The sequence below is a fragment of the Macaca fascicularis genome, chromosome 14, assembly GCF_037993035.2.
Source record: "Macaca fascicularis isolate 582-1 chromosome 14, T2T-MFA8v1.1".
Lineage (NCBI taxonomy): Eukaryota > Metazoa > Chordata > Mammalia > Primates > Cercopithecidae > Macaca > Macaca fascicularis.
In genome coordinates, this window is record NC_088388.1 from 30,312,368 (window position 1) to 30,338,823 (window position 26,456).

General features: G+C 39.8%; 1 protein-coding gene across 4 annotated transcripts in view; it reads left to right on the top strand.

Moving 5' to 3' along the window:
- Nucleotides 1-24,859, top strand: part of SLC1A2 (solute carrier family 1 member 2) — a 172,629-nt gene extending 147,770 nt beyond the window's left edge. For all 4 annotated transcript variants that reach the window (XM_015434918.4, XM_015434917.4, XM_005578188.5 and 1 more), the window contains exons 10-11: nt 10,381-10,612; nt 15,221-24,859. In XM_015434918.4, coding sequence (XP_015290404.1) covers nt 10,381-10,612; nt 15,221-15,292 — 304 coding nt within the window. In that variant the 3' untranslated portion in view covers nt 15,293-24,859. The remainder of the gene's footprint in view (nt 1-10,380; nt 10,613-15,220) is intronic.
- The last annotated feature ends 1,597 nt before the right edge of the window (nt 24,860-26,456 follow it).

Below are 26,456 nucleotides of genomic sequence, written 5' to 3' on the forward strand. Positions count from 1 at the left end.
AAAAGGGGGAATTTTTTTTCTCTTTATCCAAGGTTTGTAAGCTTTCATAACTCTAGCAATTTTTCCATTTAAAACCAAACAAAGCCTACAGTGACATTTAATGTGTCACAGTGTTTGCCAACTGCTGGAGACCAGCCAGCCTCGCTACTGCCCTTTAAGCCCTGGATGGTTTTCAACAGGCAGGCTTAGCTGCTCTGTAAATGTCATGGTGAAAACCAAGATTCTGGAGTCCTGAAAAATGCCGAGTCCCAGAGCACCGGATGGGTGGGACTGTTTAAAACTAGAAGCTTTCCCTGGGTCCAAGAAGCTCTTTGTGTCAGGAGCCCTTGGCAGATATTTATAAGAGACCTTGCTGACACCCCAATGTCTCTGACAGAGACAGGATGGAGTGATAAATGGGAGCCAATACCAGGAAGAGGTAATAAATAACTGGGTCTGGCTACAGGTAGGAAAAGGAAAATCAAAATAAAGTGAAATCCAAGTGGACCTGTGGCCCAATTCTCACGTAAGACTCTGCTGGTGAGATCTTTTCTGGGCTCACATGTGCTAATGGGGGAATATAGTTGAGATGGCACTTAGAAGGAAGACCTCAAACAGCCTCCACCCTCCAGGAGTGCTCTGAAGCTCCTCCCATTGGCATTCCTCTCTGGAGAGAATAGAGCATTCGTTCTCAAACTTGAGCATGCACCAAAATCTCCCAGAGATTTATCTGAGGTGGGGCTGGAGAACTGGCATTTCTAACAAGTTCCCAGGTGATTCTGTTGGTGCAATCTCCAGGGACTCCCTTCCAGAAGCAATGAACTAGAGACAGGGAAGGAAAACAGGAGTTTCTGATTGTGGGTATATGAGCACCTCTACTTTTTTTTTGAGTAACAGTTGACAGTTCATGCATCCATTCAGAAAAATAGATTGAAAGGATGCAGGATGCAAATAGCTAATACTTAGTGAGCGTCCCTTAAGTGTTAGACATTGTTCTAAGCACTTTACATGGGCTCGTTTAAAAGTCACAGCAGATTATGAAGCAGCTAATAGTATTATCACTGTCTTACGGTTGAGAAAACAGGTTCAGAGAGAAGTAACTTATCCCAATTTAGTGGATATTAACTGGATGAATTGGGGTTCAAACCTAGATGATCTAGATAGCCTTGGGTGTTCCAGCGTGCTCATCTGAGTTCTGCTGTTTTAAAAATTTAAGACACACACATGTATGCGCCCACACACACCCACACACACACACACACACTTAACTGACTGACTTACCCTCCACTCATGGCTGGTGGAAAACAAAACTAATTCCTACATTAATCTTTTCTTTGAAGATTTTAGGGGCTTATGTCTGTCTTAGTCTTTTGCTTTGATTTCCCACTTCCACTGAATTCTCTTTTTTACACCTTATCTCCAGTCTACATCAACGTCACCAAGGAATGTGGCCCCTTTTCCACTAAGTCCTTTCCTCTCTCGCCAAAGTGTCTCTGACTTGAGGCAGCGTAATTGCAGATCAAGGCAGGATGGGGCAGGGCTATAGTTCTGTGCAGCAAAATCATTTTTAATATATCACAAAATAAATGCGTGTTCATAGAAAAGGGAAGGACAAAGTTTAAAAGAGTAATAAAATGAAAAAGAAGTCATCTCCCCTTCGCCTACTGTTGAATCTCAAGTGTTATTTCACTGTTAATAATTTCAGGTAGGACAGAAATAAAATAAAAATGTAATGTTAGGCATCTCCTTTTTAAAAAAATCTTTTAGTATTCCCCACTCCTGGGAATTTCCCCCTGGGCCTCCTTGTTCTCCATCTTTGAATCTTTCCCCGGCTCTCTGGACACCTCTCTCCTTTTCATCTGTAAAGTAATCTGAGCTCTCTGTGCCTCTTTCCTCATCCTTCTAGATCATGGCCTGCACTCTGACTTTTTACCACCAAAATATCCAACTAGATATTTTACTAAACAAAAACCAATTGTGTTTCTAGAGCTAATCTGCTTTCAAGTCTTAAACTCACAATCCATCCTGGTCCTGCCCCTTCCGCATACCAGCCTCCCCATTCTCCCCTGCCCAGCCCATGCCATGAGTAAATGAAGCATAGTCTCAGTCCTCAGGAGCTTATAGTCTAGTAATGTGTCAAGAAATCCCAATGGAGCATGCTAGGTGCAAAAAGAAATGGATAAGATGTAGTGGAGGAATAAAAGAGAGAATGCTCTGATCCTGTTTTCACTTGGACTAAAAATGGTAATATAAGGAGAAGCTTCTTCTGGGTCCTATAAGCCTTTTATATAAAAGAGCCTTGGTGGAGGACCTCTTGGTTGACAAGCACTCAATACATGTTAGCAGTTATTATCTTCTCAACATGATTGCAGGTGAGTATCACTCTCCATATGTTACGAATGAGAAAACTGAGCAGGACAGGCTAAGAAATCTTTTCTGTTGGAGCTGGGATTGTTATCTAGGCTGGAATCCGGACTTCACACTCTTAGCCAATGCTTACATGGATCTCCTTTTCTTCCCTAACCCCATGTGACTTTAGCCCTTCAATGCCCAGAGCTGTGCCAGCCTTCCTCAGGTTTGGGGCCTCAAGTGACCCCTCTGCCACACCCTGCCCCTAAAGACAGTCCCTTGACACCATGCATCCTGAGAGGCAGGCACTATGTTTTGTTTCTATCAATATTAAGTTGAACCATATGAAATTGCCAATATTTTACCTTTTTATATTGAAATAAATGGCAATTTCATATGGTTCAATCCAATGCAAGACACCAGATGAATTGTGGGTGACCCAGCTCCCTCAGCCCTGTTCTTCTCTGTGAACCAGGAGTTCCAGACAATTTCACATTTCCCTGCTAGAGGATATAAACTGAGAGATGAAGATGAGACAGAGTACCTTGGTACTTGTTTTTCTTCTAGTGAACCAGACCCAGTGACTCAGTGTGAAATAACTCAGTCAAGCCCCTCTCTCATTTTTGGTTCCTGGTGACCTCTAAAGCATAGCTGTGTCATCTGTAGAAAACCCACAAAATGGGCCAGGCGCAGTGGCTCACGTCTGTAATCCCAGCACTTTGAGAGGCTGAGGTGGGCGGATCACGTGGTCAGGAGTTCAAGACCAGCCTGACCAACATGGTGAAACCCTGTCTCCACTAAAAATACAAAAATTAGCTGGGCATTGTGGCGCATGCCTATAATCCCAGCTACTCGAGAGGCTAAGGCGGGAGAATTACTTGAACCAGGATGCAGGAGGTGTGGTGGCAGTGAGCCAAGATCACGCCACTGCACTCCAACCTGCGATACAGAGTGAGACTTCATCTAAAAAAAAAAAAGAAAATCCATGAAATGCAAGATCAGCTTTCATCTTCATCCCCTTCTTTCAGTCCTGACACACAGCCTCTAGACCCAAAGATGGCGTCACACACTCTAAAAGTTGTTTTTTACCAAGTCTTAAAGCTCCTGAGGTCAACACGAAAGACAGGGTTTCCTGAGTGGTCAGGGATGATTGTGAGAGAAAATGAAACTCTTTGCCTGTGGAGAAACTTTCCACACATGAACCGCAAACTCCCATGTCCTGCTTTGGGCCTGAGTTAAACTTCCCCAGAGTTGGTCAGACATTCCCCTGGCAGCTTCAAGGGTGTTCTGCCTTGCAGCATTTTCAGAAAGGAAGACCCAGGTAGAGCAGCCATGACCTACCTCCTGGCTGGGCATCCTGGGAATCTTCCCAGAATGCCTTGTGGCAGAGAAACCTGGCATGAGAGGGTTCTGTATTCTAGTTTAATCCAAATTAATAGCTTTCTGTTTAACAGAACCCCTTTAACGTCCTGCCTTCTTACTTAGAAACCTATCTTCATAACCTTGCCTTTTACTCCTTCCCTTCTGTATTGATGGAATACAGTCCCTCCACCAAAGGAAATGGCCCTTATCTGCACTCTGGACTTCCATCCTCTCTGATCTCTCTAGGAACCTAACTTCATCAATTATTCCCCCTTCTCTGTGTCTTCAGTTACTTCTTCTCCACCAACGTCTTCTCTTTTTTATTTAAACATGTTCAAATATTCTACCTCTTAAAATAAAAATTTGATCTCCTTTCCATTTCCATCTGCCATTTCCTCTCCTTCCTTTCTTATCAATCATCTTGAATAAGCTGATTATACATAATGTCTCCATTTCTTCACCTCACATTCAATTTTTCACCTGTAGTAAGCTGGCTTCTATCACTACCTCTGTATTGAAACTGCCCTTGCCAGGCCAATAGTTACCTCTTTGTTGTTAAAACCAAAATAACTTTTTTATCTTTATTTATTTATTTTTTTGACGGAGTCTAGCTCTGTTGCCCAGGCTGGAGTGCAGTAGTGCTATCGCAGCTCACTGCAACCTTCATCTCCTGGGCGCAAGCGATTCTCCCGCCTTAGCCTCCAGAGCATCTGGGATTACAGGTGCACGCCATCATGCCTGGCTAATTTTCTGCATTTTTAGTAGAGACGGGGTTTCGCCATGCTAGCCAGGCTGGTCTCAAACACCTGACCTTATGATCCGCCCACCTCAGCCTCCCAAAGAACCTTCTTACCCTCATCTCACCTGATCCTTAGATAATAATTAGCATTGTTTGCCACACCCTTATTTTGGAAGCATACTTCCATTTACTTATGAAATACCAAACTCTTCTAGTTTCCTTTCACTTTTGCAGGCTCTTATCTTTCCCATTCATTAAATGTTGGTTGACCTTAGTGTTCCAGCCTAGACTGTCTGCTTTTTTCACTCTGCATTCTCTCCAAGGATTAACTAAGCACCTCTCTGGCATCCTCAGCCATCTCTATGTGATGAATCCTATTATCACCTGCATCTCAGATGTGTCTCCTGACCGTCAGTCCATATTATCAGCCATCTGTGGGGCATCTGCTCATAACTGAGTCATATGCTTCACCCTCAACGTTTCCAAACCAAAGCCAGAATCTTTTCCACTCCAACTCATCATACTCCCTACATGTGCTTACATTGTCTACTGGTTGCCCAAACCAGAAACCTGAGAGGAATCTTTGACTCTTTTTTATTCCCTATAACCAGTCTTCAAGTCCTGTAATTCTGTCTCCTGAGTCTTGCTCAAATCCATCTTTTTCCAAATCCACCATATCCTCACTAACTGGATTTCACTCTTTCAGGCTTATCTTTTTTTAGTTTGTTCTTCACAATGGAACAAACATGATCTTTTCTTTCAATGGTACTTCATTACACTTGGGATAAAGACTAACCCCTGAACTTGACTGATAAAGACTAACCCCTGAACTTGACTGATACATGATTTGGTTAATTCTTATTTTCTGCGTCTCTCACTATACTTGTTAGCCATCCTGAATTCATCTAAGTGTTCCTACCTCTTAGATTTCCTGCATATTATTTCCTTCCTCTCTCTAGCTCATTTTCTTGGACTTATCCTTAGGGCCAACTCAAGATATTTCTACTTAAAGCTTTTATTATGACGCAAGTGTGATAGTGTTCTACCTATATGACCCTGTAGCACTCTGTACTCATTTCTTTTTGAACATTTATCTCACTCTACTGGAGGAGATAGACAAATAAACAGTACATGGGTTCTTGGGGAAAAGGGAGTTTAGGAAGGATTTTTGCTGCCTGGGCAATTGGCATAGTGCCCTTACACACTCTAAGAAGCTTATTAAACATCTGTTGAATAAATAAATTCACTAACAAAGAACTCAAAGTATTAGAGTTGATGTTTTCTTCTTCTTTCTACTTGGCTATTAACAGGTGTAAGAAAAGGAACATTTTCATGCTCATGTATGCCTGTAACCTACAATGAGTACTTAAAGCATGTCTAGTATTTTTCTTATTCCACTTAATACAACCTCCTGTGAGGCTGGTATTAGCCTCATTCCCTATTTCATGCTCAGGTGAAAAGTGATTTCCTCAAGTGGGAACCAGAAGACCTGGGTTAGTGTTCTCACCCAAGGTCCAGGGTCCTTTGCATCTTGATTTTCCATCAAAAGAATAAAAGCATCAATCTGCTTTTATTGTTTTTAAAAAATTCATTCATTCATTCATTCATTTTTGAGACAGAGTCTTGCTCTGTTGCCCAGGCTGGAGTACAGTGACACAATCTTGACTCACTGCAGCCTCCGCCTCCCAGGCTGAAACGATTCTCCTGCCTCAGCCTCCCAAGTAGCTGGGATTACAGGCATGTACCACCACGCCTGGCTAATTTTTGTATTTTTAGTACAGACTGGGTTTAGTAGAGACTGGGCTGGTCTTGCACTCGTGACCTCAAGTAATCCACCCACCTCTGCCTCCCAAAGTGCTGGGATTACAGGCATGAGCCACTGCATTCAGCCAGTCTGCTTTTATCCTGTACAACTCTGTCTTGCATCCATTCCTGTCCTAATGGCTATTTCATTGGCCAGAGTTCTTTTTCAGATGCAGGGAGATCTGATGGCATGGAAGAGATGTGGTGGTAAAAAGAAAAAATATGGGGAAAACTTACTCAGAAATCCTATTCCAAAAACTTGGCTACTTCAGTGGCTGCTTCTGGAGAGCAAGGATTTGGTGTCAAGGGTTGAAGAAGCAGTCGTTTGTAAACTTATGTCAACCACTTGAGTGGAAATGGATTTGTTAAACTGGAAAAGTCGTTAACCCTTTAGCATAGTATTTTGTGTTTTTGTTCAAAACATGGTATGTGAGTGGAGTTATCCCCAAAAAGACCCAGCACGTAATGAGTGTCAACTATGGGCTAGGAACTGAATTTGTCTTCCTCAAATTCTATAAAGTATTAATAGTTATTTTGGCTACAAGAGAAAAATTATGGTTGAGCAAGTGTCTTAGTCCATTCAGACTGCATAACAAAATACTATATACCAGGTGGCTTATAAACAACAAAAATTTATTTCTTACAGTTCTGTGGAGGCTTGGAAGTTCAAGATCAAGGCACTGGCAGATTCTTTGTCTGGTGAGGGTCTGCTTCCTCATAGACAGCTATCTTTTCACTCTAGCCTCACATAGTAGAAAGGCCAACGAGTCTCTGTTGGGCCCCTTTTCTGAGGCCACCAATCCCATTCATGAAGGCTTCACCCATGTGACCTCATCACCTCCCAATGGTCCCGTCTCCAAATACAATCACCTTGGAGATTAGGTTTCTTCATATGAATTTGGGGGGGATGCAAACATTCAGATCACAGCAGTAAGTCATCCAGATTGCACAGTTAGTAAGTGGCTGAGCTAGATTCAAAACCAGGGCTGTGTGGTTCCAGGGTGCTTCTCAACATGTGGCAGATGCTGGATTCTGGAGTAGTACTGCCTGTGTTCACACTTGCTTTATGACTTTACTAGGATGTGAGACTTTGGGAAGCCACTAATCTCTCCAGGCCTTAGTTCTGTCATCTAGTAAATATGAATAATAATCCCTCTTCAGAGTTATAGTGAGGGTTAAATAAGGTAGTATCTATAAAGTATATTCTTTTTTTTTTTTTAATTTCTTGAGGCAGAGTCTCACTCTTGCACAGGCTGGAGTGCAGTGGCATCATCTCGGCTCACTGCAACCTCTGCCTCCCAGGTTCAAGCAATTCTCCCGTCTTAGCCTCCCGAGTATCTGGGATTATAGGCACACACCATCATGCCCGGCTAATTTTGTACTTTTAGTACTGTATTGTTAACCAGGCTTATCTCAAATGCCTGATCTCAGGTGATCCACCCACCTCGGCCTCCCAAAGTGCTGCGATTACAGGCGTGAGCCACCATGCCCAGCCTATAAAGAATATTCTTACACATAGTAAGTGTGATATAAATTTAATTGTCCTCATCATTATCACCACCACCACCATCATTACCTTTGGTCTCTTTCTTTGCCAATAATGCAAATTATTCTGGGCTATGAGATCAGTGGGTACTCAGAGTATTGCTCTGGAAGACTTTAGCATTCTTTGAAATTTTGCAATTGGTCAAAGGTATTGGATATGTAAACTAAAAAGTATCTGAGTCAGGTCTCAATCAATTTAGAAGCTTATTTTTCCAAGGTTAAAGACATGCCCAGAAGAAAAAAACATGGAATCACAGTAACAGTCTGTAGCCGGTACTTTTCTCCAAAGATGATTTTGAGGGCTTCCATATTTAAAAGGGAAATGCAGTCTGGAGGGAAAAGAGGGAGAGTCTGGTCACTTTACTGAATCCACATGTTGCCAGGGAAAAGAAGCTGGTAGGGGAATAGATAATTAGGTATTTGTCTTGTGCTCAGTAAATTGGCACTTTACATAAGATAAGGTGAACATAGAGTAGCTACCTGTGGAGATATTTAACTATTAGCTATCTGCTTAGGAACAGAAGGAAAGGCAGTTTCTTGCATGATTCAACTTTCGGCTTTTTCTTTTTTTTTTTTCCATTTGACATAGTAAATTGGGGGCTGGAGTTTTTGCTTTCCTTTCACAGATATATGACTCAGGATACATTCCAGGAGGGACTGAAAGTATAGTGGAGTAGCTCCAAAGTAGACCACAACCATATAATGGACAAATAGGTCAGCTAGTTAGTTGGGAGTGTTGCCATAGAAATTGTGCTATAAATAGGGTTAATGTTTTCAGGGGGTGATAGTAACTTAACTAGCCATATTTGGATGAGCTACCTAGAAGTTGCCACAAATATATTTGAATTGACTTGATACAATTTATAATAATATTAGAATTATACATCATAGATTAAATATTTTTTTGAGTTCCTATTAAATGTCCGGAAGCATGTAAGCACTTTGTTATCTTATTTCATCTTCACCACAACCTTATGTATTGGAGATTTTTATTATATTCATTTTATGAATGAGGCAACTAAGGCTCTCAAATGTCAAGTATCATCAGGGTTGTCACACAGGCAAGGGACAAATTGGCATTCAAATCCAAATCAGGCTGCCTCTAAAGTCTGTGCTTTTTCTTAACTACTGTCATGTATTCCTTCCTAAAACCCATACACTGGGACTTCTTAGCCACGTATTCCAAGTGCCCGATTTTGTGGATGACCTCAAGACCCAGTCTTCGTTCAGATGTAGACACGATCACCCTGAGGCGGATTCTCCAAAGCAGAAGAGGCGCAAGAGCATTCTCAGATGGAGAGAGGCCCACAAGAGTTAAACTCCAGCTTTGATCACAATTTTCCCCACATTTTCTTCTTAGTTGAAATCAGAAAGACGACCAGCTTATACTTTGCAAACAACTGGCCTTGCAAGGGAGCCAGGCCTGATTCTTCCTAGTGCAGCTTCCTTATTATTCTCTAATAAGAAATAGATTTAATAATAGCAACTAGAATTTATTTAGAGTTTGTTCCAAGAACAAGTTAAAGTTTCCGCTTTGCCTGGAACTAATATTATTTGAATTGAAAGCTACAATGTCCTGGACTAAGACTGTCTCAGCAGCATCTTTATGTAAACAACTTCATTTTAATTTTTTTTAAAACATTTTTTGTAGTTTTTCAGCATCCTTTTAAGACTTTGAATATCTGGTAAACATGGCCAAAAGGATTCTTCACACTGATTTGACTTGAACTTATGGATGAGAGGAGAAAACTTACTCTTAAGAATTTAATTAGCTTTCCTGGCACTGAATTTCTGAGAGAGAGAGAGTTATCAACCATCCTTTTTTCAAGTTAAAACTTGCAACACAAGATTTGGAGAAGGATTTTCTTAATATTTCCTGATTCCAGAAACACTCTGGGAGATTTAATTTTTTTTTAGGTTAATAGAGCAAGATAAAGTATTTTGTTTTTTTCAGGACGAGTAGTCAGTTATAACACATATTGGTCAATGAGAAAATTATGGCTGGATTTCTTATCTAACAGCTGTGTCTGTGTGTGAGGGAAGTGGGTGCAGGGAGAAAGGAAGGCTTAGTTCCCATTCTTACAAAAACAGTGACTTTTCTACTATGAGAAAGTTCACAGATGGTTAGTTTTTCCAGTAAAACTAATAAGTAACATAAGCAGAAATAGTGTAGAGTCTTCAAAAACAGAACAGTTTAAATCAGGAGTGGTTGCTGCACTCAGCTAGGTGTGTCTGGAGCCTGTGTACTAATTCTGATTTAGACACATTATTTTTCTTTAATCCTTTCTTTCCTCCTCCTCCTCCTCCTTTTCCTTTGCTACTGGTTATTGGTGTTTACCATTTGCCAGACATTTTACCAAGCCCTTTACGTATAATATCTCACTGAATTTTCACACGGTCTATGAGAGAAGTATAAGCATCATCTCCAACTGACAAACAAGGAAGTCAAGGCTCATGAAGGTTAAGTAACTTGCCCCAAATCAAGCAGAGGGAAAAGGTAGAGCCAGAACTCAACCCTACGTCTCTCTGACTCTAGACCTTGACCTCTCAACCACCACATAATACTGCTTCCTCACTGAACCTTTTCTGTTCTTTGTTCTCAGGGACAGGATGAGAACTTCAGTCAATGTTGTGGGTGACTCTTTTGGGGCTGGGATAGTCTATCACCTCTCCAAGTCTGAGCTGGATACCATTGACTCCCAGCATCGAGTGCATGAAGATATTGAAATGACCAAGACTCAATCCATTTATGATGACATGAAGAACCATAGGGAAAGCAACTCTAATCAATGTGTCTATGCTGCACACAACTCTGTCATAGTAGATGAGTGCAAGGTACATTTCCCATTCATGGATATCGAGACCTGTATATAGTAGTGCATGCTCGATTTCTTAAGAAAAAAAAAAAAACAAACCATAAAGCCCTGCATGTATTATTGTCACATTTATTTTCCTAAAGAATCATGTAACCCAAGCTTCTGTGAGTCCCAGATCATCTAATTCTGTGTCTAACGTGGCAGGAAATCAACAAGTCTGACAGAGAAAGAGTCAATCAGTTGCTTATTTTGTCCATGTGACATGAAACAACCATTGGATTCCCCCATCTACCCCACTTGACTAATTTGACCAGTTATCTTGAATATTTTGCCCAAGAATTTGTGGTTACTAGAGCTTTTCTGACTTTCAAATATTTGATTCCTCAATTGAAACATCAAGAGAAATCCCAAGCTGATGTACCTATCACAAGTATTGTCCTTGCTATATATCACATATTGGTCAAAAATGTGCCCACAGAACTTTACACAACTATCTTTTTCTTAATTATTTTTGTGGGAAAGGTGAATTTTGACCTGAGAGTACCTTGCTCCAAAAGTGGGTAAACAATTTCAAGTAGAGAACAGGTATCCTTCAGGACAATTATCCAGAAATGTCTTTTTAAAAACACTACATCTCAGACACTGCCTGGCTGCGCCATGCAGCATGGATGTTCTGGGCTCTCCTCCAAGCTGTTGGTTGCTAATTCTTCAAGCTTGATGGGCTCTGTCTAGCCTTCATTGTAACTAATTTGACATTGTCAAAGTCAGAGTGTCATGACCAGAGTAAAGCAAACTTGGAGAAACCCTGGCAGGTGAGCAGAATCAACTCTGGGGGTTGGTTTCTAAAATGATTCCACACAGCAGCTGAGGACAAGCTGAACCCAGCCAGAGATCTCTGGTACCTTTTTGACTTCTGTTGACAAGGTCACATTTAATCACTAATTTCTTCCTTTATTACTTCTGGGTCATTACAAATACATACTATGGCTCTTGCTGGGCAACTAAGGATGTCACAGAAATAATTCTCTTTACTGGATTGTAACATAGGTCCAGAATTCTCGTGGACTAGCACAGGCTTTTGCTTGTCCTCTCTATGTAAGATACATACATGGGTGAACAAGGACTCTGAAACAAATTAGGGAGGGAAACCATCCATCAAGAGGCAATTGCACAAGTTTATTAATTGACTCAGTGAAAATGATTCAAATTATTAGAAATTCAGATGTGCCTAAAGGACATGATGCATTCTCATGGAAAGCTGGTGTTTCCCACATCTGAGTGAATGTGCTGGATTATTCCCCGTCAAAATGTTAGTTTGAATCAACAAGGGTCAATAATCTTGTGAATGGCTTTATGTTCTATTATATTTAAGTACTTGTTGTGTGCCTTGTAAGGTTTAGTTGAGTGTCCCTGTCTCATTCCTGTGAGATCCTATATTTTGATTATTCATCAAGTATTTACTAAATGCCTATTATCTATAAAGCCATAAATTAGGCCCTGGAGGACAGCAAGAAGAATGTACAATGTTGATAAGACTTGAACTCAAATTATTGCCATATGAGGAAAAGTTATGTAAAACAAAACATCACAATTTTTTAAAAATTTCATAATTATATTTGAGAAGAATCCTAGTGGTTAATTGCGTATGGCCCTTTTGGAGTTTCTCAAGAGGCTTCTTAATATTTTGTAGGACACTTTTTTAAAAAGAAGGTGTGTGCACGTGGAGATATCTTTAGATTTCAGACTTCCTGGATTTGTTTTTGAAGGACATCAAGCACATGAGGATAAATTTGCTTCTTTTTGTTTGTTTCTGAGACAGAGTTTCGCTCTTGTTGCCCAGGCTGGAGTGCAATGGCGTGCTCTCTGCTCACCGCAACCTCCGCCTCCCAGGTTCAAGCGATTCTTCTGCCTCCGCCTCTTGAGTAGCTGGGATTTTTTTTTTTTTTTTTTTTGTATTTTCAGTAGAGACAGGATTTCTCTGGTCAGTAACTCCTTATCTCGGGTGATCCACCCGCCTCGGCCTCATGAGCTGCTGAGATTACAGGCGTGAGCCACTGTGCCTGGCCAATTTGCTTCATTTTTAAAAGCAAACTATTTCAAGCCCTATAAGGAAATGTTGTGAATTATCCATATCAGTAGGAAGTAAGCTAATTAGCAGTAAGGCTTTGTCCCCAGTTATACTACTGTGACCCAGCACCTAAAATAGTGTCTGGCATGTTGTAGGGGTCTCAATAATATTTGTTGAATGTATCCTTTTAGCATCTTTAGTCCTTGCTGTATTTCAGATAACGTTTTTGCTGGACATTCCATAGAGATAGTGGATCAATCTCTATATAAATGGTCAGTCAGCCAACCATCTGCAAACTCATTGGTTAATTAGCCTTTAGGTGACCAGTGGTCAAGCTGAGCAGGTCTTGAAGATGATGAAAATAGCTCTATTGGTTTATCAACTGTTTCAGCTGTTTACATTTTTAATGAAATGGTTCGGTTCAGCTCAGTGAAGGCTATTTTATCCTCAGCCTTTGCTAGGTAAAGCAAGTTGATTTTTCTCACTCTAAATCAGTTAACTGTGTTGACGCTGATGTGGGAAGGAGGCAGCCAGAGCCATGGAGATACATTTACACCTTTCTGAGGATATCTGGGTCACATTTATTTATTCCTTTGAGCTTCCTTATGGTTAATTCTGTCTCGCTATTTCCCACTTTTTAAAAACTGAGATGGGAGATGTCAGCACTTGCTGCCAATGCCATCCTCTTTTTTCTTTTCTATTACCCAAGTGGTTGGAGCAGAGAGGATTGGGGAATGGAGTCCTAGCTTTCTTTAGCCCAACCAAGAAAGGAAATGCCAAAAAAAAGCTGCTGTCCCAGATACTTTGAAACATAGGCCCCAGTATTTACAAACAAAAAAAAACAAAAAACAAAAAAACACTTCCCCCCAAGTGCTGTCTGGTCTTCCAAAGGCACCACACTGTGATTGATAATTTTGTACCACTATTGATGTGGTTCATCACCGAGAGCCAAATAGGCACATTCAAGATCATAGTGAACAGGCAACTTTCTCCAGGCAGACAGTCTGTCCCTGGCAGTCTTTCTTGACAGTTCACTGAAAGGGAAACAAATTTGCTGCAGCTCTGGTCAAAACTTTAACCATTTCAAGCATTGTTATGTCTCGTTGGTCTGTGTATTCAAACTCTTGCCTGGTAATAGTAGTTTGAAGTTACACAATAGTTTTCAAGTTTAATCAGAATAACTGCATGTGGAGCTGTCATTGCTAATTGCATGGTCTGTTTTTCGGAAAAAAAAAAATTGAGGGGCTAATGGGGATTGGATGAATGGTTTTTATTTTCCTTTGCTTGATTCGTTGAAGGGCACTTGGTTTTCTGTTCCTAGCATGTTGTATGTGGTCATGATGCATGCATTTCACTTCCACTTGGGTAAGAAGAAAGTCAGATTTCTTTCAAACATTGCTGTGTTTGTCATGTCTTCATATTCTAATGCTTTCATAAATCCAGTCTCTCCATTATGTGGAATATCAGTCGTGGGTTTAAGTTTGCACATGACGTTGAGGACAGACAGAAGGTAAGCTAGGAAAACTACTTAGAAGTGGAGGGGAAAACCTCCTATTCTGCAAAAAGGTTCAGTTCACTTTGAGCCAGGGAAGCATAATATAGATGGTCTGGTAATAATATAGCATAATATAGATGGTAATTATATCTGATTATTAAATGTCTGCATTTAAGTAATTTAGATAAACATTGTCACCAATCTCAGACTTTTAATTCTCCCTACTTTTCTTTTTAATCTTTAAAGCTGGGATAGCTTATTTGGCACAGCTGAAACGTCATGATTTCTGATATAAAAATTAGACATGTATGCCATCTACCTGGTGTCATTGCAACTGAATCTTTCACATGCATGAGTAGAACTAGATACCTAGTTCTGGATTTCTTCCTCTGTGGTTGTATGGAGTAGCACGTGGGCACTATATTTTAAGGACTGTGTTATTGTGTGATGGATCTTTGGGTAGTTAGACACCCTGCAACACTAAAAACATAGTAGAAGTTATTCCCCAAATTGCAAAGCAGCTTTAATACACTGATACTCCCACGGCAGATATGGATTTTTTTTTTTTTTTTTTTTTTTTTTTTTGAGGCGGAGTCTCGCTCTGTGGCCCAGGCTGGAGTGCAGTGGCGCGATCTCGGCTCACTGCAAGCTCCGCCTCCCGGGTTCCCGCCATTCTCCTGCCTCAGCCTCCCGAGTAGCTGGGACTACAGGCGCCGCCACCACGCTCGGCTAATTTTTTTGTATTTTTAGTGGAGACGGGGTTTCATTGTGTTAGCCAGGATGGTCTCGATCTCCTGACCTCGTGATCCGCCCGTCTCGGCCTCCCAAAGTGCTGGGATTACAGGCTTGAGCCACCGCGCCCGGCCCAGATATGGATTTTTAAAATTCACAGATCACTGTTGAAACCCAAGACAGGCTCAAATTCAATTTGGAAAGAACTCCATTTAAAACTAATATTTCAGTCATGTCATATAATCTTGGATTTGGTGCTTCTCCACATAACCCACAGGGCTTTCTTCTGGTTCATGGCCTGTAAGCTGGATGTTGATGATAATTATTTTCAGGTAACTCTGGCAGCCAATGGAAAGTCAGCCGACTGCAGTGTTGAGGAAGAACCTTGGAAACGTGAGAAATAAGGATATGAGTCTCAGCAAATTCTTGAATAAACTCCCCAGCGTATCCTATGGTAAATGATGATTTAAACAAGCTTTCTTTAAAAAGGAAAAAAATGAAAAAAATGCATATATTTCTATGTTTACTTAATCTGTTAGCCGAGGCTTAGAGGAGCTCTTGTGAGTCAGTGATGACAGGCACGGTGCTGTGTCTTTGCCAAATAATGCTTTATAACCGTCTAATTTTCTCACTTGTATTATTATTTGAATGGATGCTGCTGGAGGAATCAGTTTGAATTGAAGACATGTTCTTGCCAGCTTCACTTTTCTCCCTGGATGCTCTTTTCCCAGGGGACATGAGTAAAGCAGTGTGGTATACTCCAGGGACTTGGGATAATGAGCAAACACACAGTGTGTTATTCCTTAAAGTGTTCTCCATGTCTCGCCTTGTTATGCACAAGAGATTCTATTAAAAGCCTCTAGAAGTAACTCCCTTTAAAATGTCTAGTAGAGTTTGCACATGGGCTGATTAAAAGCAAATACCTGTCTTAGGGAATTCTGACAATTTATTTTCCATATGCTCTTTAAGTAAAATGTTTCAAAGAGAGTTTTAGAGGGAGCCATGCTCTTAAAGGCAGTTGATTAAAGAACCTATTACGTCTCTGCCTTACCCTGTGTAATCTATGAGAACAATGGTTGAAATTTCAAACTATGCTTCATAATTCTTTCTAAATTTGATAATTGATTAGAAAGTATTTTATATATAACCACTGTACACATTGACAAAAGTAAGAGAGCACAGTCAACATAAAATTTAACCAGAGTTAAATATTCAAATTTATTTATGTTTGGTTTGCCTTCACCTGGTGTAGTAAAATCAAGTGAGATTATTTGGTGTATGTTTTGCTTTGTTTAACCCAAAATATTATTTTTTGAGTTCCTAAAGACAAAGACATTTTTAATCTGTCAATTATTTCAGTCATCATGTCTTCATCCTAGAAAGCCTCGACATTTTGCTGTCCTCACACATGGAAGACACTTGTGTTGGCTGTGCCTCTTTTAACGTCATCTCTTGATGAAACAAAAATACTGGTATTTATCTAATATGTAGAAAGCATTTTGTTATCTTCTATCAAAGCACATAAAACCAGTTATAGGACACAATTGGAAGCAGAGCCAGTCTTCCTCCTCAATCTTCTCAGTAGAGAGGAACAGAAAACAAACATCTGTGCAAAACCCTATAAAAGTGACATTCCTATGGCAGAGTCCAGGCAGCCTTGAACAATGACGTGGCAACCAAGGATGGCTCTGTACAACTTCATGGATGGAATCTTGTTTAAGGCTGTGAAGTGTTAAGGAATAAATAATATAATTGGTGTAGCACAGTGCCTTGCATGCAGTAGGCAGCCAACAAGTTCTTAATGATTGGTTATGCAAGCTAAAATTTTTAATGTCTCTACTATCCTTTTTTTATTGAATAATGCACAGTATTTTCCTAATGTTGTTGGGTTTGGGAGTAAGCTTGGGACTTTAATCATTGAGAAATAAAGCACATTTGACTCTAAGAAGTATGTAGAACCTTGTTTATAGGTGAGAGTAGGCTGTATTATATGAAACCAGCAGAGGGATGCTGAGATAGTCATGGTTTATAGAACCCAAATTCTGAGATGAGGGTGCTTATGGACCTCAAATAGCCTTTCTTATCTACTCCTTGTGACTGCTCTCTTCTAAATCAGATACCTTTGAAACATACAAGAGACATGAGATTCCAGTTGTTTTTGTCTCCTAAACCCTAGTTATTTTTGGATACGGATCACTACTGAACAGTATTAGGCAACTTTTCATTTTTGTTTTTTTTTTTAGATGGAGTCTCGCTCTGTTGCCCAGGCTGGAGTGCAGTGGCACGATCTCGGCTCACTGCACTGCACCCTCTGCCTTTCTAGTTCAAGCGATTCTCCTGTGTCAGCTTCCCAAGTAGCTGGGACTACAGATGCATGCCACCACGCCTGGCTAATTTTTTGTGTTTTTAGTAGAGATGGGTTTCATCATGTTAGCCAGGATGGTCTCAATCTCCTGACCTCGTGATCCACCCGCCACGGCCTCCCAAAGTGCTGGGATTACAGGCATGAGCCACCGCGCCTGGTCAGAAAATGCATTCTTTACAGCAAATGTTGCAGGTTAAGGAGACAGTTCTTGGGTTTAGCTGTGAAACTGTTTAGGATTTTCTTTAAGTGGTGTTCCCAAGAGCTTTTCTATGGTAAGTTGGAGGCTCTAGGCAAAGTGTTTAGGAGCTTGTTGTTTTTTGCTATGGAAGGCCAACTTTGGGATTTGTATATATGGGCATGTTTCTCAAAGGAGTGATCACAGGATTGTCTTCTCAAAACTCTGCCTGAAACCTTTCTGGTGTGTTTTGTCTTCAACTTTTTCCTAGCTATCCTATTAGCCTGTAAATATATCAGTAGACAATGTGTTTGGAAGAAACAAGGTGTACAACTTCACAAAGCAAGTTTTTCTGGTTCGAGACTTACTGTTTGCAGGAAGTCTCATGAGAATATACTTAGAAAATCATACTTATCTGGAAATTCAATAAGTCATATTAAAAATAAACAATTTCTTGAACTCAGGACTAGCCTGAAAATCCAAAATGTATGTAGACATATGTCTATGTCCTCTGTTTTTTTTGTTTGGTTTTTTTTTGGTTTTTTTTAAGCCTCATTTATTTCTCCCATGCCATGCCCATTTGGGATTTTCTTTGCCCAGCATATGTGCCATAAACAGAACAAATGGATCCAAGGTATACCTCTAATAACCTTTATCTGAATAGAATACATTTAACCTGTCAATTATATGTGTAGATTTATCCTAATTGGTTCAACATGTATATGAATGCTTGTAATAGTCTGTTACTGTTTGATAATGCATAAATGTTATATTTATATACAGTTACAGCAGGCCAGAAACATACACACACTGCATCCTGTAAGGTCTGTAAATCAGGGCTTTGGCAATGCCATTTTGTAATAGACTCATTCACTTTTTTTAGGAATCAGAATCATTTCAGGAGAAAACCAACCAAGTAGACTTTAATTCTTCTCTTTCTCATTCTTATCCTTTGAGAAACCCAAGTGGAATCATCAGTTAATTACTTACTCAAATTCAATCAATCAAATCCAGTGGGTGAGAAGAATGGCTTATCTTTCAAGGTAATGCTTTACCTTAGATCTTTGAGGGCATGCTTCCCATACAAAGAGCATCAGAAAATCAGGGCAATCATCTAGATCTCACAGATCTTCAACATAGGACTCTAGCTTATGACATCTGAACCACAGAGCTATCAGATTCAGTTTTTACTACCTATTGAGTGTGTAGAGACACAGCCTATGGTTTTGCTGCCTGTGGAAGTTACCATACCCTGTAAAAGACAAATATTTCTTTCTCCTCTCGAACCACTAGTCAGCCTGGATATTCATGAAAGCTGAAAGAAGGGGTGCCAAAATGCCTAGCTTCTGGATTTAGACTCATGGAATGTGAGAAAGGCTTAGGAAAAATTCAAGTCATGGAGAGATTCCTGCTAGGTGATGCCAGGAATCCCAATGACCTGTTGATTAGAGAGTCTCTGGTCATTTCCACTTGTGCATGGAGAAATATGTCATTTGCAAATGTATCTAGTCAAGAAGCCCTTTTGGAATAAAGTGGTTGGGAAACTCATTTACTGGGTCCCCCAAAGGAAACCCAATTCTGCCATGTTTTTGCAAATACTACACGTCCCTTTGCTCTCAATAGCAAAAGTTATCTTATAGTGTTTTACTTTTGTCAGAATCAAGGCTTCGGCCACAGGTGCAATATTTTCCCATGGAATGCAGCAATAAATTCAAGTAGGTATATCCATGCTCAGAGAGAATTCTCCATAGTTCTGACTCCTGAAAAACAAGTCTCATCAGCTCTCACCTGGTTTGATGACTGAAAGTGCACAGCAGTTACACCCTAGTGGAAGTGATTTTTCTCACCTCGCTGCTCTCTAACTCTTACGGCTATCTAGTTGTCTGAGCTGCTGGTTTGTTTTACTTATTCTCCAGCTGAACTCATTCCAAGCCAAGAAAAAGGACCAAATGAAATTTTCAGTTATTATCATACTTGTTCCTTGAATAAGAATGCTAGAGTCTGGAGGTGTAAGAAGACTAAGTTAAAGCAAACAGCCTGAAGGAATTCTGGAGTGAGAGTTTTGTAAGTCTAGTTGTCAAAGAAGATAAATGGTCTCAGTATCTGTAGTAATTTCTGGTTAAGCCTAGAAGGATCACTGAGTGCCAACCCAGGCAGGTGGCACTAGAGGCAGATTGTTCTCCTAGTGTAGAGTGAGTTTCCAGTTGCTCATGAAACATGTGCTTATGATTTTCCCTAAAAGAAAACCAAATTTTCTACTGCTCCTCCTTCTTTCCTATCATTCCACTTATTGTTGCTGCTTTGCAAACAGACAGCTTAGTAAGCCATCACACAAATTAGTGTGAGGCTTGGTTTTAAAATAGATAACAGAGAATCTTGATTAAATAATATCCAACTTTGTAGCGTAACACAGCTAATTCAGGCAATGACATAGAGATGATAAGAAACAACATGGTTTGGTAGAGGGAACATTTGATTTCAACTCTGCCCATCTTTAGCTGTATGACTTACGTAAGTCATTTTGTGTCCAAGCCCCATTTTCTCCCATATGAAAAGTGAAGGGGTTGGATTAAATGATTAAAATCCCCTTCCAGCCCTGTGATCCCAACGTATTATGATCTCTGCTTTGTTTCCTTCTTAAGAGGCTTCCTACTATAAAATGTGACCTATTTACATTTTAAGTTGAAGGAGCCCACAATAATGAATTATCAGTTTAGATTTTTCTCATCCCCTCTGGGAGAAATTAAATTCAAGCCTCTATTCATTTTATGTCTTATAACAAGCTTGGAAGGTGGCCATGTTCATTCACAGTTGGATGTTTTGAGACACCAATACACGTTTTTTCCTAAAAGTTCTCTCTACCTAAACTCACCTTCCTAATAGAAGTAGTGATTTGGCTCACAAAAAAATGTTTCCAGAGTCACCATGAGAGGACTGGATGAACCTACAGCCTCACTCAAGCTCTTGCATCATTCCTGCTGTAGCAACAGAGCCCACTCTGAATACCCAAAAAACACAATTTTCTCCAACAATTCTAATTGCCAACCCAGTGTGGGAATTTGAGAGCCTTTGGCAAATAACCTTGAACACTCTTATGAAATTTGGTGCAACACTTACACAATCACAGCAACTGTTTGTAAATATCTTCCCTTCTCTGCCAGCATGTAGACATGCACATCCACTCACAAGTAAGCCCGCAAATTCATTTTCACATTTTCCTCTTGGTTTCTTTTTATCATGGGCATCGCATTGCAGGAAGAGATGCTCTAACTTACAATAATGGAATTTTCTGACTATCTTTGCCCTCTTCAAGGTCTGATGAGTTTCTAGGGTGGATGGGATACAATGCATGGTCTACAAGGTGCATGTCACCAGCCATGATCTTTAAACACCCTCTTGTACTTTCCAGCACTGCTGCAATGGCCCATGGCTGGCACCTCTGCTCTTTGTCCAAACTTCTGCTAAATAGAATAGTGTTGGTATTTACTGTGTTGTGAACTCCTTTATTGCCAGAGAAGACTTCAGCTCTTTAGGTTTGCAGGGGCAAAATGTAAAGCTAGGATTGAAAGGACAGGGTTTTGTTTGTTGGCTGGCTTTATTCCATTAGTGCAAAAAACCTGATGCAAGGGCAGCAAGATATACACAATTTCTTCATTGACCCATATAAGAACCTGTAGAAAAGTGAGAGATGCCCCTAAGTTCCTATTTCATTTATCCTAAATAATATCCTGAGTAACTACTGATCAGTTTTTCCCTATGTCCAGCCTTGCTTCACTTCCCAACCTCCAGGCCAAATATTCATTCTGATATTTTACAAAGTCCTTCTGGTTTTTACACAAGGCCCTTTTGTGCTGAGAATAAAACCTGCTATTGAAACAGATCTCACTGCTTTGTAGAGTCAGCAGTTGACCTAAAGAATGGGTAGCAACAGGTCCTCAGTTTCTCTGGAGACACGCCCAATCCTTGGGTGAGTGTTGGAACCTGACAACTGACTGTTAGCCTTGTCATCATCTCCCCTGGAGATGGAGATGTTGTTTTCAGAAACTCACTCCTTCTGGGGCACTGTTTCTTCTCATGGCAACCATTTTCCTTGCCTGGAAACAGCCTGTTGCCTTTGGTTGGGGGCAAATACACACACTAGCCAAGGAAGTTGGTCCAACACATCTCTGAGGTTTCTCCCCCATGGACCCATGGAGCGAATTCCCTGAGATATATCATCAGAAAGTTGGCTGTCTGGTGGTTTGATACTCCATAAGTTACTTCCGTTATAGAAACTCATCCTTTGGCATCTAGATTTTTCTACAAATCACCTTAACTCCCTCCCTTTCTCCTTCTCCTGGAAAAACCTCAACATTGCATCTCCATGTTGCACAACACAGATCAGATTATCTGGTCACTATAGAGATTTGTATATAAAAAAACTACTTTTTTGAGGATTTTGTATATTGTTTTTCTATTTGTTTTCTACAGCTTGAGGAAAGAGCTGGCAAACTGTGAATCTAACTTGATCTTGTTGCCAGCAGATATATTTTGGCTTCCTGGTAAGAGTCTGTGTTACCAGGGACAATATATTGCCCTCTGATCAGTATTGCACCCTAAATCCACAAATTCCTCCAGCCCAGTCTTACATTTTTTTAAACGAATCCCCTAGCTTGTTTGCTATTATTTATAAAGAGCATTAGAAAATGTATTTATAGACCTGGATATTATATGTTTAATATTAATTTAGCCTTTAATAATGTTATAGGTTTGTAACTATTCTTCAGAAATTATAAAGAACTCAGTGTAGACTGAATTAATCTATTTAGTATCTGTAATTTTGCAGACATATTTTCTTACAGTATTTTCTATGTAACCACACATGTAGAATTATAACTAATTAGAGCACAAGAAGTTTCTTCAGCAATTTAGAGCGATCAATTGTTTCTTGACTATATAGTCACATTTGACAAATTTAAGAACCCAGTCCTTAGTGATGCAATAAACAAAATGAACCATTAAGAACAAGGAATTGCTCAAATCCCTTAGCTGGTGAGGATATGCATCTAAATAATTCATCTTTTTAACTCAAGGAATGGTGCTGGTTTTTAAAATTTTTGACACCAGGCCTTGTTTTTCCAGCTGAGCATTCTAATTTTGCTTTTCTCTAAGACTATCAAAGGCAAGGTATTAATAGTAGGATTATTTCTAGATCAGAATATTTCATACCTTCCTGAAGGTTTATGTGAAAATTGGCTTAGGAAAACTTGGAGTAGCAGAGACTGAGGATGAGTGCTAGAGATGAAATCAGGACAGATTTGTTGCAGTTAATTCTTGTCAAGCAAATTGGTGGTAAATGTCACATTGTTATGTGAATTGAGTACATATTTTTAAAGAAAGTTTGAAAAAATTTTTAGAACCAGCTATGAGGCTATACTGTATCACTGGGGGCTGGAAGTAGGGGCTTAGAATCGTACTGAAGAAGAAGCCCAGGTAGTTTCTGTCCTCAGGTGAATAACGGACTATGTAACTTTCCCGAAAGGTAAAACAATAGCCACTGCAAAGACGAGGTGTCTTACTTCCACCAAATACACTTTCTGAGATGGTTGTAGGGCTAGTATTTTTACCATGGTTTAAAAAGTAGTCAGTTACATAGAAAGTGTATTGGTATGTATTTGAACCTGCTCTTCATTAAACAAACAGATTAGATGTACCCTCAACTGGCAATAATTGTATCTATTTTCAAGTACAGCTAGCTGTCAAAGCATGAAGCTCTTGTGTATACACACTGACACTTGGTTCACGCATGAAGAACAGTGCCTATGCACTTTGTGTAGCTATAATGTAGGGATCTAGGTGTAATTTCAGTGAAATGGTGTATAGATGTATTGTAATTTAATGTATATGTTATTTTTGGCTATTCATCTAAATGCAGTAGACATGTTGATCGGTGTTTTGCAAATCCTTCTTTTCCTTCTTAGATAACTAGTCGTGAATCATTTCTCCTCTTTCTCAATGTGGTTTGGGAATATATATGAGTGAAGAATTTATCTGTGAATCCTTTGTACTGATAATTGTTTGAAAGTCTGTGTGTGTCCAGCACCTTTGTAAATACACAATTCAGAGCAGGGATGGGCTGGGTGTGTGTCCTGGTTCTTAGTGAAAGGTCATCTCATGTCTGTATAATACATGGTGAATACAACTGTGGAACTTTTGGTTACCTAGACTTAGGTAGGTTTAGAATGAGAATGTCCATCTACAGTCCTTTGCTTGGTGGATTGGGCTCAGAGAGACAAAAAGTTAGTCTGCCCCTGTGCATATTAGCATCATGTCTTTAGAGAAAGGTCAGTCTCTCTGGTTGCCAAATACTCCTCATGATGCTCATGACTTAAAGGTTCTGAAGAGCCTTGTCGCCCTTGAATTTTTGAGTCAGGGTACAGGAAAAACATTGCTGACTAACTAACTGCAAACGAACATGCAGGTGAAACCCCACAAAAGCACAGTTCTGGCTATAAACTTCACAGTTCTCTGTAAAACAATGTAGAACACTAGAAGCACAGGAATAGTCAGTGTACAGCTTAGGGGGTTGTAGAGGAGCAACTGATGAAGCACAGGTCCCACATATATGAGGGAGTATGACCTCCTCTACCTAATACGTTCTGTGTGCATGTTTTGAATTATTGAAGATGGTATTAACTGTTGCAAATATACACTTGCCTCCTAAAACATACATTCTGTATAATTGTCACTAAATACAATGCTGTGAGGTCTATAATTTCTGTAACCCCTTTCTCCTCCCCAAGGACAGAAAAGAACTAGTCACTGCTATAGGGAACCCTGAGTGCCCTACTCTTTTCCCAAGAAGGGTAAAGCCTACAATATCATCAGGGGGCATGAAGCACATTAATTTGCAGTGGCTTCTTCATATGAAGAGATATGGTGGACAGGCTAATTTTTCCTTGAAAATGTGACTTTTTCAACTCCTTTCAAATTTAGGATGGAATACTTCCTGAAATAAAACTGGGCCTTATGCAGGATTCTCTTTGAAAATTCTTGTATGTCCAGAATGAAAGATAAAAATAATTGTATTCCTCACATTCACAATCCCCGTTGGTCTGAAGTCATGTAGCACAGAGCATCTATAGCACATAGTGTTTAAAGACTAATGAATGCAAAAAGATAAATTCTTCAGCTAATTTTTGAATTGTTTCTCATATATGGTACTAGAAAAATGCCTTGTTGATGAAGCACATTTTGGGTAGTTGAGGTCTTTTGCTTTTGCCTTTAGCTTTCTAAGCTTTCTTACAATGTGGACTGATTACTGTAACATTTCATGTGTAAAATAACTGGATATTCTTTATATACTGGAAATAACCTGTGAATCCAATATTTCACTAAGTGTTTTAACTTTCGTGTATATATCTTTCATCAATAAATGTGGATTTCAATTTATTTTGGTTGTTGCCTCTTCTTTAATTCCCATTTTAGACTAATTGTTGGTGACATAGTAGTGTTCCTTTTGCAGAAACTTATGAATTGATGGCTACAATGTTAAAATGAATATTTTCTAGGAAGCCTAAATATATATTGGAGTTACATCTTGCAATCTAAATTAGTAAGTTGAACAAAATGGTATATTGTCAATGAATCAGTCAATATGGGGTAGCCCCCAAATCTCAGGGCCTTAAAACAACCAAAGTGTATTTCTTATTCATGTGACATGTCTGTTACCAGTTGGCTGGGAGACTCTGCTGTGTTCTGTCCTCACTCAGGATGTATGTGGGAGGCTCCATCTCCATGCTTTTGCAGCTGCCAGTGCAGGAAGAGGAACATAACAAATCTTACGTGGGCTCTTACAGCTTCCCCTGAATGTATGTACCTCACTTCTGCTCATATTTCAAGGGCCAAAGCAATTCACACAGCTCCATCTAACTTCAAGAAATGAAGGAGGTGTAACCTCACCAGATTCACAGGAAGAAAACTGGAACTAGTTGGTGAATAGCTCTAATGACTATCAGGCCATGGAAATCCCTTAAATCATTCATAAAGGATAGTATACAAACATATCATTTCTCAACAAGTTCAACATAGCAAGTTTTTCCTCCAGTATTGGGAAAATAATGACCATGGAAGTAAGGGGCAAGCCTTAAGTGGTGATGCTGTAGAAATAAAATGCATGCTCTTCAACAGTAGGGTCACACTCAGCATGGTGAGATTCTGATGCACTGAAAGGTATATGTCCAGGAACAGAGACCCACAGAAAGAGTGGCAGACTCTTGTGTCACACTCTAGGACACCCACTGGTAGACGGCTTGGATTAGTTGAATTGTTTTCTCTTATTCTATTTTGGGGGAAAAGAAGGCAAATATTTTATTTTAAGTAAGTAAAGTACATAGATGTAATACATCACAATTTTTTTCACCACTGTTGGTAATTTCTTAAAATATTGAAAATGGACTCTTCATTTGAAAAGACATGTTTTTTTCTTCCCTTGGAGCCAGGTCTACATCCTATCCACATTCAAAATGTTTTTAAGATCTTAATTACGGAAAATATGCTCATTAGTAAATATCTGAGCTGCCATTTTATTTTAAGATAGCAAATAGCCACAAATCAGAGTTAAGGTAAACTTCTTAATGCTTTAGTATGTATACTCTTAGGTCCAAACCAGCCACTCCTGCCAAAGGCAACACAGCCAGAGAGAGACTTGACTTTGCTTGCTTAGGGAATGTGATTTCCCTGCTCTTCTGGATCAGAGGTGTTTAATCCATCCTTTTGTGAGGGCCCGCTAAGTGTTGCTTTTAATTACCACTGCGTGAAAAGGAAAAATAAAAAAAAGAATTTACAGGGGTAAGTAGGGAAAGTGTAATTGTGGACTGAGAGTTATGACCCAGGAATTCCGGTCTCTACTCAGTCACTGAAGGGTCATACGAATGTGGCCAAATGTCTTTGCAGTTTGGAAGTCATCTTGGCGTACATAAAATTAGGGGTTTCATGTAGATTACTTCTAAGCTTTTGGACTGTGAAATTTGAATGATCTTACCTAGGT